Raw genomic sequence first — 12,500 nt, 5'->3', positions numbered from 1 at the left:
TCTTGCTAAAGAAAACCTACTTTCCATTAAAAATAGTATAATCATAATTGATAACACGTGGAAAAGTATTGATGATTAGCAAGATCATGCAGATTTTGTACGGTTTTCTAAACTTATTTTCAGCACAGTGTACTACCTATTGGTTTGGATGGATAGATGGTCTTACGAAATAAATAAAAAACACACAAAGGAAAGATATACATTCTACCAATCGCTAATGCTACGGCACATCCTCACACAATGAGCGATGGTTCTAATGATCATGACAACTGATGAAAAACACGCGACTCTCCTCACGCCCTAACAGGTCCCCCACATCCGCTACGCCACGCCCGAGAGGCTCTTGGAACGCCTAACGGACCTAAGATTCCTCTCGATCGACTTCCTGAACACCTTCCTGCTCACCTACCGGGTATTCACCGACGGCGTGACGGTGCTGGAGGCGCTGAAGAAGGTCTACTACAACCCGGACGTCCACGACCAAATGGCTGATTCGCGGGACTCGTCTGTAGAGAGGTGGGTGAGGACGAAGAACAAGAGAGGGACCTGGAAGACTGTTGTGGAAAAGGGTGTCTGGCTTCGAAATAGGGGAAGGGGCTTTAGAGGTAGAGAGAGGGGTTCATGGGCAGGGAAAGGGTGGTTAGGAGAATAGGAACGGAGCTTAGGGGCAGGGAAAGGGGGTAAGGAGAATAGGATGGGGGTTAGGAGGAAGGGGAAGGAGTTTAGAAGGTCTACTACAACCCGAACGTCTACACAGAAATAAAATAGTGATAAAGAAAACTTTCAGGGGAAAGATACCTAGGATGAGGAGGGGGTTTAGAGTCAGAATAAGGAGGAGGGGAGGTAAGGGGTAAGGGATACTACAACCCAGAAGTCCTTAACAAAATGGCTGGTTTAGGGTTTAGAGTTAAGAAGAAGTTCAAGGAGAGTGTATGAGTTTTACTGATACATGCTTCTAAGGAGAAGTTGATGGGCAAGGGAAATATTTACTATCGTTACAAATTTAGCATATTAATTCCCATCACTTACCGCTAATGGCTTCCGCGTGCTTCACCGCCCCCCCCTCCCTCCCTCCAGGTCCCCCGAGTACGTGGCCTCCCCCCCACCGGACTTCGACAGCGGAAGAAACTCCCCGAGGAGAACGTCCACCTTCAGCCCTTTCCCAGGTAGTGGTATTTCTCCTTCACTTCGTCCTTACATGCTATCCTATCGCCTCCTCCACCTCTTCCTCCTCCTCCTCCTTTTCTTGCTCATCTTCGCTCTTTCATGCCCACTTTCCTCTCTTTTTTTCCCTTTTCTTCATTTATCCTCCCTCCATTTTTGACTCTTCCTTTTTCCCAGACGGAATGATATGACGTAAACATAGATGATAAGTTAACCACTTTAGTATTAATAGTCAATATATGCTGTAAATGATTTAGTAAAGTGCTAGATAAAAAAAAATGTAATTAGATATAATTTTTTAGTAATCTATTAAATTGTATAAATATAGATATGAATATATGTCTGTATGTTAATATGCAAATGCAGCGCTGTATATTTCTATATGTATTATAAGTTACAGTATAAGTATATTTGTTTATCTTAAATAATAAATATGCTTTTCTACAATAAGCCTGCCCTAAATAATATTTCGAACTTAAAGACTCCTTTAAGAATATGTTTTGGTGTCATGTGGGTGTGTGATATTCAAGTACATACATAAGTGTGGTGTTCAACGTTGGTGCATGCTTCTAATATTGCATTATGATACCCATAAGTTGCATATACCGCAAGTAATATATAACATTAACATAGAACCTATAAAATGAATCCAATATACAAGGGTATGGTAACGTGTAAACATGACACAATATAAAAAAAGCATGTCAGCTGGAAGAACTGTGCGATTTTGTAACGCAAATGTTCAGCAAATGTTAAGCAAATGAGTGTGTGGGAGCCCGTGACGGCACCATAGGACAGCGTGAAGGTATAATGTATGGGTGTGCGATAGGGCTGGAGATGGAAGCACCACGAGACAGGTGCTGGACCTTCGACGCCCAGGTGGCCAAGGCTTCCGGAAACCAACACTGGCGCTGGTCTTACAGGCGTTGTAAGTTCACACGTGATCGGTGTATTTGTCAGTGAACGGTGATTCATTTATATATATATTTATTTATTTATTTATTTTTTTACGTAGAGAATGGGGACATGTTTAGATGTCACTCAGTCGTAGTCGTTTTTTTATGCACTCGCACATACACATGGACGTGTACATATGGATACATACAAACACACACACGCGCACGCGCACACACGCACGCACACACACACACACACACACACACACACACACACACACACACACACACACACAAACACACATACACACACACAAACAAACACACAAACAAACACCTTTCAACGCTATTCATAGAGACAAACAGATACACACTCACTGACACATTTGAATTGTATATCTATGACATAATTGAAATGTGATGGATATATATATATGGATATATCACAATGTTTATATTTACCTTTGTATAAACGTATCAATAGATGTGTACATTTGCATGTAAGTATTTCTTTATGCATCTGCGTGAATTAATTAATAATCGTAATGATTCGTTTCCCGCTTGTCCCTTACTCGTTTTCTGTGTTATATTAGTGTTGTGTACATGATGTTTATATATATATATATATATATATATATATATATATATATATATATATATATATATATATATATATATATATATATATATATATATATATATATATATATACATATATATATATATATACACGAATATATACGATGTCTTAGCAGTTGAGATATTATGAAATAACTTGAGCAATATTTCATCCTAGATTTGACTAATTGGGTCTTTCACCCCATTTTCTCGTGCTCTCTTTACTTCCTTCGTTCTTCACTATCTGGCAACATCCTTTTCCTTCCCTCCCCCAAACCCTTTCCTTTTTTTCCTCCCCTTCCTCCTTTCCTCCCATTTCCCTTCCTCTTTTCCTCTCTTTCCCTCTCTTCTTTCCTCACCTCTCCCCCCACCCCTCCCATTCCTCCCGTCTTTCCTCTCCTCCTACGCCCCTTTCCATCTTCCTCTCTCCTTCCCTTCCTCTTCCCCTTCCCTTCCTTCTTCCCTTCCCTCCTTCCCTCCCAACAGTCGAAGAAGAACAGCGAGAGCAAGAGGAGCGTCGCGCCCGTGAGGAGACCGACCCTCCCGCCGGAGCATCACAGGGAGGGGCAGGAGGAGCTGGAGGGGCGGGGGGGTCCCAGGAGGGCCCCAACCTCCCCATCAGCGCTCCCAATTCTCCGTTCAGCCCCAAGAAGGTAAATTTTGTTTTCTTCTTTTCTGTCGGTGTCCTTTCGTAATAGTTTTCGTTCATTGTCTCTATCTTTATCTTTCTCTCTCTCTCACTCTCAATTTCACTCACTCTCTCTCTCTCTACCTCACACATGTGTGTTCTCCTTTTCTCCTTTCCCTCTTCTAACCTCAAGCCAGTAATTACCTGCGAAGAAACCAAAAGCCAAAGAAGACCTCTGCCTCACTCACTCACCCCCTGCCCTTCCCTTCGCAGGTCACCATCCGAACAGACGACGACCACAAGTACCTCACCATTCCCAAGGGTCGCCGCGTCGTCGGCTCCACGTCCTCGGCTGATACGCTTATCGGTGACGGTACGTGGTTATTGATGTATTATGTCGTCTTCCTGTATTTTTTCGAGAGGTTTTCAGAATCACTGCGGCCGCGGTGTTTATTGTGTACACTTGTATGCTATCTATTAGTGTACTCATGTTGTTAGTGCCCATACGCATGTAATTGGGTAGATGAATCACAGGTTTTTCTTATATTCTTTTTTGACCCCTCGTCAGAGAGCATGAGTCAGCCGGACAGCCCAACAGACGCCGCCACCTCCACCCTGACGGGCGCCGGTCCCGTCCTCCAAGGCTTCTCCGACTGGAAACTGCCCTTCGACAGCGAACGGGTATCCAGGACGCGGCGCCCTTCAAAGATCCTGGACGTGATCACATCTCCGCCCCGCCCTTGCTCCGGACCCCGTCGCTCGCTGCCACCCAGGATGTCCTCGCTCGAGGAGCACCGTCAGGTCCGTGTCTTTAGGGGTTTAAAGTCTGGTAGATTAGTTTGTTCTTTCTGTAAATATTACTTGAAAAACAAGATGTTAGGGTACGTAGCAAGTTCGTCTTCTAAATGCAAATACAAGCATTTATAATCACCAAGCCTTTGTTGCCATAAGACTTAAAACAAAAGTGGCTTGGGAAGTGTTGCTTCTTCACGTGGTCTCCCCTCAGGGGTGGAACAAGATGGAGACAGTGACCTCAGGTTCAGAGGCCGAGGACGAGCAGGACCCCGTGGCCGGGATGGGCGCACGGCGACGCTCTGCCGCCCCGTCCCACACCCCCGCCGGCCCGAGCACCTCCTCGCCAGGGTTCCTCCTCGTAGGCCCACGCGTTAGGGGCGCCAAGAGACTCAGCTGCGAGAGCGACACGGGCGGCCTGGCCTCCCCGCGCTCCAGCGTCTACACCGCCACTCCGAGGTCCTCCTTCCAGGTATTGCTTTCATGAGTTTTTTTTTTTGTTTTTTTAACCTTAAAGAGAGTACCATGCTTTAAAGTCCTTCTCAGGATGATGTATCCTGGAATAGTAACCTCCTTTTATTTTTCATGACCAAGCAGCATATATCGATGCTACAAATATAATAACATTTCCACAAGTCCTTATCTAGATGAAATAAATATTGCACAAGTTTATGACAAGAGTTACCAACCTGAACACGTTGAAATAGAAATAGCATACTTTTCCCAGGTTAGACACGAGCCTATCTTGGGAGTGTGTGCAACTCGGACGGGCGAGCTCTGGCATTTTTCCTGACTTATAACTCCGGTGATCTTTCACTTTTCTAAAGGCGCTGTCACACTAGCACTTTTCCGTCAATTTTCTGAAAAATTTTCAATTTTTGAGCGAATTTTTCTAGTCAGACGATAATTCCGAGTTCCCGCGTGAAAACATTTCCGTCGTCTGCTAAGCCAAGCGGACTCAAATCAAGAACTATATTTTAAAATGTTTGTATTTGTTTAGAATTATTAATTATGATAAAATTTAATGAATCTTGTTTTTCTTATAAATATTATAAAATTATCAAATATAAATATGTAAATCTACATTTTATTTCCATAATCAAAAATTGTTGTAAGTGCACGATTTGACTGTTTACATCCGTCAGCCGCAGAGCGCGCCATTTCTCCTCCAGCTTTGAAACACCCTGGGCTGTGCCAATTCTCTTGCATGGACACACGCCCTTCAGAGGAATATTTGATTGAGAACATTTTCTTGCTTTTTCCTGTTACGCTAAAACAAAGTTTAGCATCGCTGCGCACTATCGCTTGTTCGGCGCCTTTGTTTACAACTGTAAGGTGAGTATCGCATTACTAAGCCGATGGCTCCTGGTGGTTAAGTGCTAGTGTGACTGCGTGCCTCCAAAAATTGATAATTTTTGAAAATTGACGAAAAAAAACGACGGAAAATATTCTAGTTTTGTATCCAATCAGAAATGTAAATGTGATTGATCGTGGGTATATAAGGGGGCGTGGCTAATTTCACCTGATTTAGCTACATTGACATGGAAGGTTGGTAAAATAATTATAAGGATTAGTGTAATTAGGTTGCCAAGAAAGTCGATAATAAGAGAGATTTTCTTTGTGAGTAAGGTCCTTAGTAAGAGTTATTCTAATGGATGCTTTTTCACACACAGGTGCCAGACTCGCCCTCACACTCAGTGCCAAGGGTTGGCGTCGTCATTACATCCTCTCGACAGTCTCAGCGAAGGTCAGTTACTGAGAAGGTTAAACGAGGTCAGATGAAGTTTATATTTTCTTTGAGATGTTGATTGTATTTTAGGTGATTATACATATAGAATTACCTTTATGTAAGCTCTAGTCATTCAAATCTTTAAGGTAAAGGACAATTATCTAAGTTATGTCTTCCATATCTTGAGGATACAAGATAATCCAAGTACTCGCGATTTAGGAAAATGATTAATCCTTATAAATTAAAAGCATCACATTCACACTGTATTCCCACAGGAGTAGCAGTGCCTCCGCAGCGGCTGCCTTTGCAGTGGCCACAGCGGGATCCAGCAACCCGAGGGACATCCCCAAGACCCCGCCCCTCGGAAGGTTCTCCGTCGGGGGCGAGGGCCGTCGTTCCTCCTTCAGAGAACGTCCATCCCGGCAGGAATCCATTATCTCCACCGCTGCCACCATGCGGGTCCTCAACGTCCTTCGCCATTGGGTCTCTAAACATTCCCAGGTCAGTATATATATTTATATATATATTTTTTTTTTTTTTTTTTCTTTCTTCTTTTTTTTTTTTTTTTTTTTTTTTTTTTTTTTTTTTTTTTTTTTTTTTTTTGCTTGTCTCCAAATCAGTCTCGATTATTCTGTCACGACATGTAATCTCTCCACCACAAGCATCACATGAAATATCTACTTACTTCGCCATCGACGAACCACTCACTTACTCCTCAGGACTTCGAGACGGACTTGCGGCTGAAGACCCTAACCATCGAGTTCCTAGAGGACCTGGTTTGTTGCCCTACCCTCCTGCCGGCGGAACACAAGGCCGCATCGCAGTTACTCAGGTTACTCACCAAGGAGGAACCAGCCAATCCGCGAGTGGATCTGAACACTCTACTCACCCCGCCCACCGTGAGTCACCAATCACATACCCTCCCGTCATATCATACTTTTAGTCTCTACGATTCGACCATCAGCATGCAAACTCTTATGCTGTGTGATCTAGTCTTTGATCATAGACTTGACTTGCCGCTTGAATCAGCCAATGCTTACTTTTTAAAACCAAGAGTAGTACTTACACATGTATAGATAGTTTATATCCTTCTCTCCAGATTTGTATATGTTGGTATGCCGTCCAAAGGAATGAGAGTAACAGACTCTCAAGATCTATATTATTTGCCTCTTTCTTTCCTTCTTTTTTCCTCCTGTTTAATTAAAGGCGGTACTATTGGCTTTAACGCTAAATTATTAATACTTAAGGATACAATTTCAGGCTAATTCTTTGAAGCTTTCAAGCTCCACGTTGTAGAGTAAAAATCAGCGATAATTGAAATAATATCTGCAAGGTAGGAGTCTTCTTGCCAAAAGACAAAAAATATTAACATCTGAAACAAAAGTATCCTAATGCTTTGAGCAGGACCAGAGTGCCAAGGGAAGATATTTCAGATAATAGAAAATAAATCATATGATGATACCATCGCAAAGAGTACTGTTATACAGGTGTGTTTATTTAACTTTATAAAGTAGAAGGACGAATAGTACATTGACACTCTTTAGCTTCGCTCTCGCTTGATTCTCTGTCGCATACATACATGTAAATGTGTGTGTGTGTGTGTGTGTGTGTGTGTGTGTGTGTGTGTGTTTGTTCATGCTTGTGGTTCGCACATCATCCAGAGCCGATGTTTATTTTTACGGATTTCAAAGTTCATATTATGGATAAGAATGAAAGCTAATTGCCTGTCATTATTATAATTCACCATATCATTCACTATATTGAATTATCAATTGTTTGGAATATCAATGTATTAATAAGCCAAAAGTACCTCTTATCTGTCCACATTATAATCTGTTTATTCTTTTCTAGTGTCTTTTTATCCTGTGTATTGTCTTGTTGTTATTGTTTTGTCTATTTCCCATATTATATTTTCGTCCTACTTATTTTCTCCTTTGTTATCTTTATTTTCAGCTTTCCTTGGAGTCTGTCCCCCTGCATGTAGAACTCCTGATGCTTGTGTTTCAATACTTTTCCTTATGGAGGAAGATGGTATAATTTAGTTGGGGTGGAAAGCGTGATAAAAATTAATAGGATCGAATAGGATAAGACTATTGAATATGCAGTAAAGAATTGTACACACAAATACACACAGACATATACATGTATGCATCTATTATTGATATATGACTATGATATTAGATATCTACTAACCATTACCCATTCCTCCCTCTTCCCCCTCCCTCTCCCCCTCCCCCTCTCCACCCTCAGACCCCGAGCAAGGAAAGCATCGAGACACTTTCAGCGCTCGAAGTGGCCGAACAGATGACTTACATCGACCATCAGATTTTCGTGGCGATCAGGAGCGAGTGAGTAATGTTTAATGATGCTAAAGTTGGTTTATTCCTCTAGATACATATATATTTATATATAACATGTGCATACATAGAACAGAGCAACACTCATAAACATTTACACACGAATAGAAAAGAACAAATACACAGAAACACAGTACAAAAGAACATAGATATATAAAAACGTGTAAACACACACTCATAAAAAAAAAAAAAAAAAAAAAAATATATATATATATATATATATATATATATGTATATATATATATATATATATATATATATATATATATATATATATATATATATATATATATACATATATATATATATATATATATATATATATATATATATATATACACATACACACACACACACACACACACACACACACACACATACATATATATATATATATATATATATATATATATATATATATATATATATATATATATATATATATATATACACAAACACATGTAAACTCATACCCCGAAACCAAACATAAAACATAGACTAATCAAAACAAAAGTACACATAAAAACAACCTCCTAAGTACTAAAACAACTAAATAAAAAATCCCTAAACAGAGAGTTCCTGAAGACAGCTTGGATGAAGGACGACAAGCAGCAGAAGGCGCCGTATATCTTACTCATCACTCGCCGATTCAATGAGGTAATATGAGTCCATTGCTAGTCTTCCTTCTTTACGTTTCTCTCTCTTACTTTCTTTCCTTCTGTTTATGTATTTGATTTTCCTATCTTTCTGTCTATCTCTATTCTTATGTTCATTCCAAGTCCTTTACGTTCCTCTCTCTTACTTTCTCTCCTTCTATCTGTCTGATTTTCTGTCTGTCCGTCTGTTTGCCTATCACTCTCCTACTACCTATCATTTTCCTCCCTTTCCTCTCTCCCTTTCTCGTCTAATTGAACACGGAATACAAATCAGAAAAGCTTTAGAATCCCAAAATAATACAGGACGTTAGAACAAAATAGAAAAAAAATATAGATTCAATGAATAATATAGAACACAAGAGCAAAATTAGAACAAAATAGAAAAATTATAGATTCAATGAATAATATATAACACAAGAGCAAAATTAGAACAAAATAGAAACAGGTTTAGAATCAATGAATGCTATAGAACATTTAAGACAAACCAAACGGACATTGACGAAGGCACCTGTAAACCCAGGTGTCGCGCCTGGTGGCCTCGGAGATCATTCGAGGAGCGACTATGGCCTCGCGCATTGCCGTCATCGAGAAGTGGGTGGCAGTGGCCGACATCTGCCGTTGCCTCCACAACTACAACGGCGTCTTGCAGGTGTGTGGCACTAAGAGCGGGTACTTGGGGGTTCGTACTGTTGGGAAGTGTGAGTGTGGATTATTTGTTTCCTTCCCTCTTCTCGTAGAAAAAGAAAAACATTGTTGTAGTAAAATATTTCAGTAATGCATGTTATATCTCGAGTTACTTCATTAGGCTGGTTAATTTTTCGATTAAAACTAAATGTTAATGCAAATGACGAAGTTTTATTTATGAACTGCGTAAACGATTATTCTACTGGCTGCATGACGGTGCTTAAACGATGAATTTTTCATCATGAGAATAACACCCATTGTCCACTGTTTATTTTCTAACCCTTTTACCCAAAAAATCTCCTGGGAACTTGTTTTTTTCTTAACTGTGAACTAAACCTTCTCTCAACTTCTTCCCAGGTGTGTTAGTTACCTTCACACTTCTTCACAGGTATGTTTATCATTCTCCTGTTAACGATCTCTCACGTGAGAGTGTTCTCCACAGTAAGATATACCCCACGTGTGTTATAAAATCTCAGAGGGTTGCACATGGTGGAAGACATTCTTAGGGTACGTAACTCCCACACTTTCAGGAATAAAAAGATAGAGAGTAGACATTACCTGTCCTATGAAGAAGGTCTGGGTCCTCTACGTTAACCACTCTACAGGTACTCTTCACACCACACACGAGTTCTGTTTGAAACACCTTAGATGCCCAAAGCGTAGTTGTTTTCTTCAGAATCACAAAGGAATTGGATTTCGTTTCTCCAGATGATAATGACAGTTACTCATCTTTCTCTTTTGTTTTAACTTGCTTGTAGTTTAGCTTTCCGATTGTTTTTTTCCAGGTATGCGCTGCCTTCCAGAACTCATCCGTGTTTCGGCTAAAGAAAACATGGGAGAAAGTGTCTAAAACCGTGAGTATGAGAGACAGAAACAGTGAGAGTGAGTTCTGTAAAAGCAGTAACGTGTACAGACCCTACAGACAAAAAAAATAATATAAAAGATTAAAACTAGTAGAAGCTCAAGCATCTCTGTGCACGTCCCTGTATTAAAGAGAAAGTACACTTAAGGGACAGATACGAAGAACGAAGTTAGACTAAGTAAACTTGGACCGAATCAGGAGTTGCTTACTGCCAATGATAGTAAGCCAGATAGAATCAATTTGCTGAAACACAATAGATTTAGCACAGCACGACCCAAACCACCAGGGTAAAGCCTCTCTCCCATCCGCCCCCTTTTCCACTCCACACAGACACGCCAGACCTTAGAGAAGCTGCAGACCCTCGTCTCCTCCGACGGCAGGTTCCGCAGCCTCCGCGACGCCCTCCACAGGTGCGACCCGCCTTGCATCCCTTACCTGGGCATGTACCTCACCGACCTCTCCTTCATCGAGGAAGGCACGCCCAACTTCACCGAAGATACGCTCCTCAATTTCTCCAAGATGCGAATGGTGAGGGAGAGAGGACGCTTGTCTTTGCGATATGTTGTTTGTTTGTTTGTGCGTGTGTGTGTGTAATTCTGAAATAGGTCGATTTCACGTAAATAGTGTTGCCTCTTATTCACACGAAATGTTTCCTTACACTGTTGGTATTATGTACTCATCTTGCGTGTTATTTCATGCGTTGGTCTATTTATTCATCTATTCGTGTTTTACTTTATATTTCAGAAATAAGAATTATAACCCAACATTCATATATATTTATACATTGCAATAATCAGCATCAGTATTATTGAAGAAAAACATGGTACGCTAAAGAGGTTTATTGGAAAAAAAAAAATAATTTTCGTAATGATTATCATTACCATGATGTGCTTAACGATGCCCGCCCCCCCTCTCCTCCTCCCTGCAGATCGCCCACGTGATCCGCGAGATCCGCCACTTCCAACAGACGCCTTACAAGATCGAGCACAACCAGCGCGTCACCGCCTACCTGTTAGACCCGAGCCTGCTCCTCAGCGACGACAACCTGTACCGGATGTCCCTGGAGCTGGAGCCCCGGCGCTCAACGCTGACCCACGTCAACGCGCCCCTCCTCGCCACCGCCACTTCCTCCGGCTCGTCGTCGAGTTCTTCCTCCTGACAGCGGCGGCGGACGGCAGGGGAGATCTGGGTGAGCCTATGAGGTCCGCCCCCCTGCAGCCGCATAGCCGACCAGGGGGGGAATAGCAGGTCTTTCGCCGCTCTAAATCTCTTGGGACGCCTCGAATGGCGCGTCCTCGCAGCCACGACCACGGCGGAGGGCGGTGGCAGCAGCGACCACCGTAACAAACGATTGTGACGACATCCACTCATGACCTTAACTATGATGATACTACACAGAGACGTGGCGGCGGGTGGTGGTTTTTTGCATCTTTATAATCATCATTCTATCCTTATCCACATTTAACCACACTTCCCTGTAGTGCGCAAGGGGGAAAACAAGAATTTTCGTCTATGATGACGAAAACTAATGGTATTTTTCCCTCGCAATATCCTTGCCGAGAAATGTTTTAAAAAAACATTTGAGAGTTTCAATGGAGTTTTGATTATTTCATATCAACGACAGAATATCAACCGTGACATTATCTCCTGAATTCACCAAATAACTATTCACAATCAATTAGTTTGTGAGAGATTCTTATAGCCATACCTCGAAGTTTTTTTCCACTAGATATTCACCCATAGCGCCACGTCGGCGTCTTAATTAACAAGACCCTTACCAAGACCACACACTGGCTCGTATTTTCCGAATCATTTAATAATTACTAGACACTTATTTCTCATTGAAATGAAAGACAAGATTCCCTGGCGGAATGTCGAGCTGTAGTACCCACGCATCTCCCGACTATCGTTTCCGCAGCCATCTGGGCATCTACGTGAAAATCCACAGCGCGAGGTAGTGTGAGATGACAAATTTCTCCGGGAATTTATATCATCATTTTACTACGATGACGCTCTCAAAATTACATACAGTGGGCACGCCGTGTTATCACAAAGAGCTACACAGTGAAGTTGCTGTTGACCCAATAATGTCGTGAGGCCAAAGACTAAGTTTA

The 12,500-nt window shown here is 41.6% G+C and overlaps 1 protein-coding gene across 1 annotated transcript in view; it reads left to right on the top strand.

The window, feature by feature from the left end:
• LOC122259135 (ras-specific guanine nucleotide-releasing factor 1) overlaps positions 1-12,500 on the top strand; it is a 99,889-nt gene that overhangs the window by 85,140 nt on the left and 2,249 nt on the right. Inside the window, exons 17-33 of the mRNA XM_086556200.1 lie at positions 308-516; positions 1,078-1,166; positions 1,994-2,092; positions 3,165-3,331; positions 3,580-3,679; positions 3,875-4,107; positions 4,325-4,570; positions 5,772-5,845; positions 6,103-6,328; positions 6,547-6,726; positions 7,781-7,858; positions 8,078-8,175; positions 8,757-8,841; positions 9,361-9,489; positions 10,310-10,378; positions 10,717-10,914; positions 11,315-12,500. The exon at positions 11,315-12,500 is cut by the window's right edge and continues 2,249 nt beyond it. Of these exons, the coding sequence (XP_086412326.1) occupies positions 308-516; positions 1,078-1,166; positions 1,994-2,092; positions 3,165-3,331; positions 3,580-3,679; positions 3,875-4,107; positions 4,325-4,570; positions 5,772-5,845; positions 6,103-6,328; positions 6,547-6,726; positions 7,781-7,858; positions 8,078-8,175; positions 8,757-8,841; positions 9,361-9,489; positions 10,310-10,378; positions 10,717-10,914; positions 11,315-11,545 (2,511 nt within the window). The 3' untranslated portion in view covers positions 11,546-12,500. The remainder of the gene's footprint in view (positions 1-307; positions 517-1,077; positions 1,167-1,993; positions 2,093-3,164; positions 3,332-3,579; positions 3,680-3,874; positions 4,108-4,324; positions 4,571-5,771; positions 5,846-6,102; positions 6,329-6,546; positions 6,727-7,780; positions 7,859-8,077; positions 8,176-8,756; positions 8,842-9,360; positions 9,490-10,309; positions 10,379-10,716; positions 10,915-11,314) is intronic.

The sequence above is a fragment of the Penaeus japonicus genome, unplaced genomic scaffold (genome assembly GCF_977035675.1).
Source record: "Penaeus japonicus unplaced genomic scaffold, GWHDUDI00000001_assembly GWHDUDI00000032, whole genome shotgun sequence".
Taxonomy (NCBI): Eukaryota; Metazoa; Arthropoda; class Malacostraca; order Decapoda; family Penaeidae; genus Penaeus; species Penaeus japonicus.
This window is presented reverse-complemented; position numbering and strand designations above follow the sequence as displayed.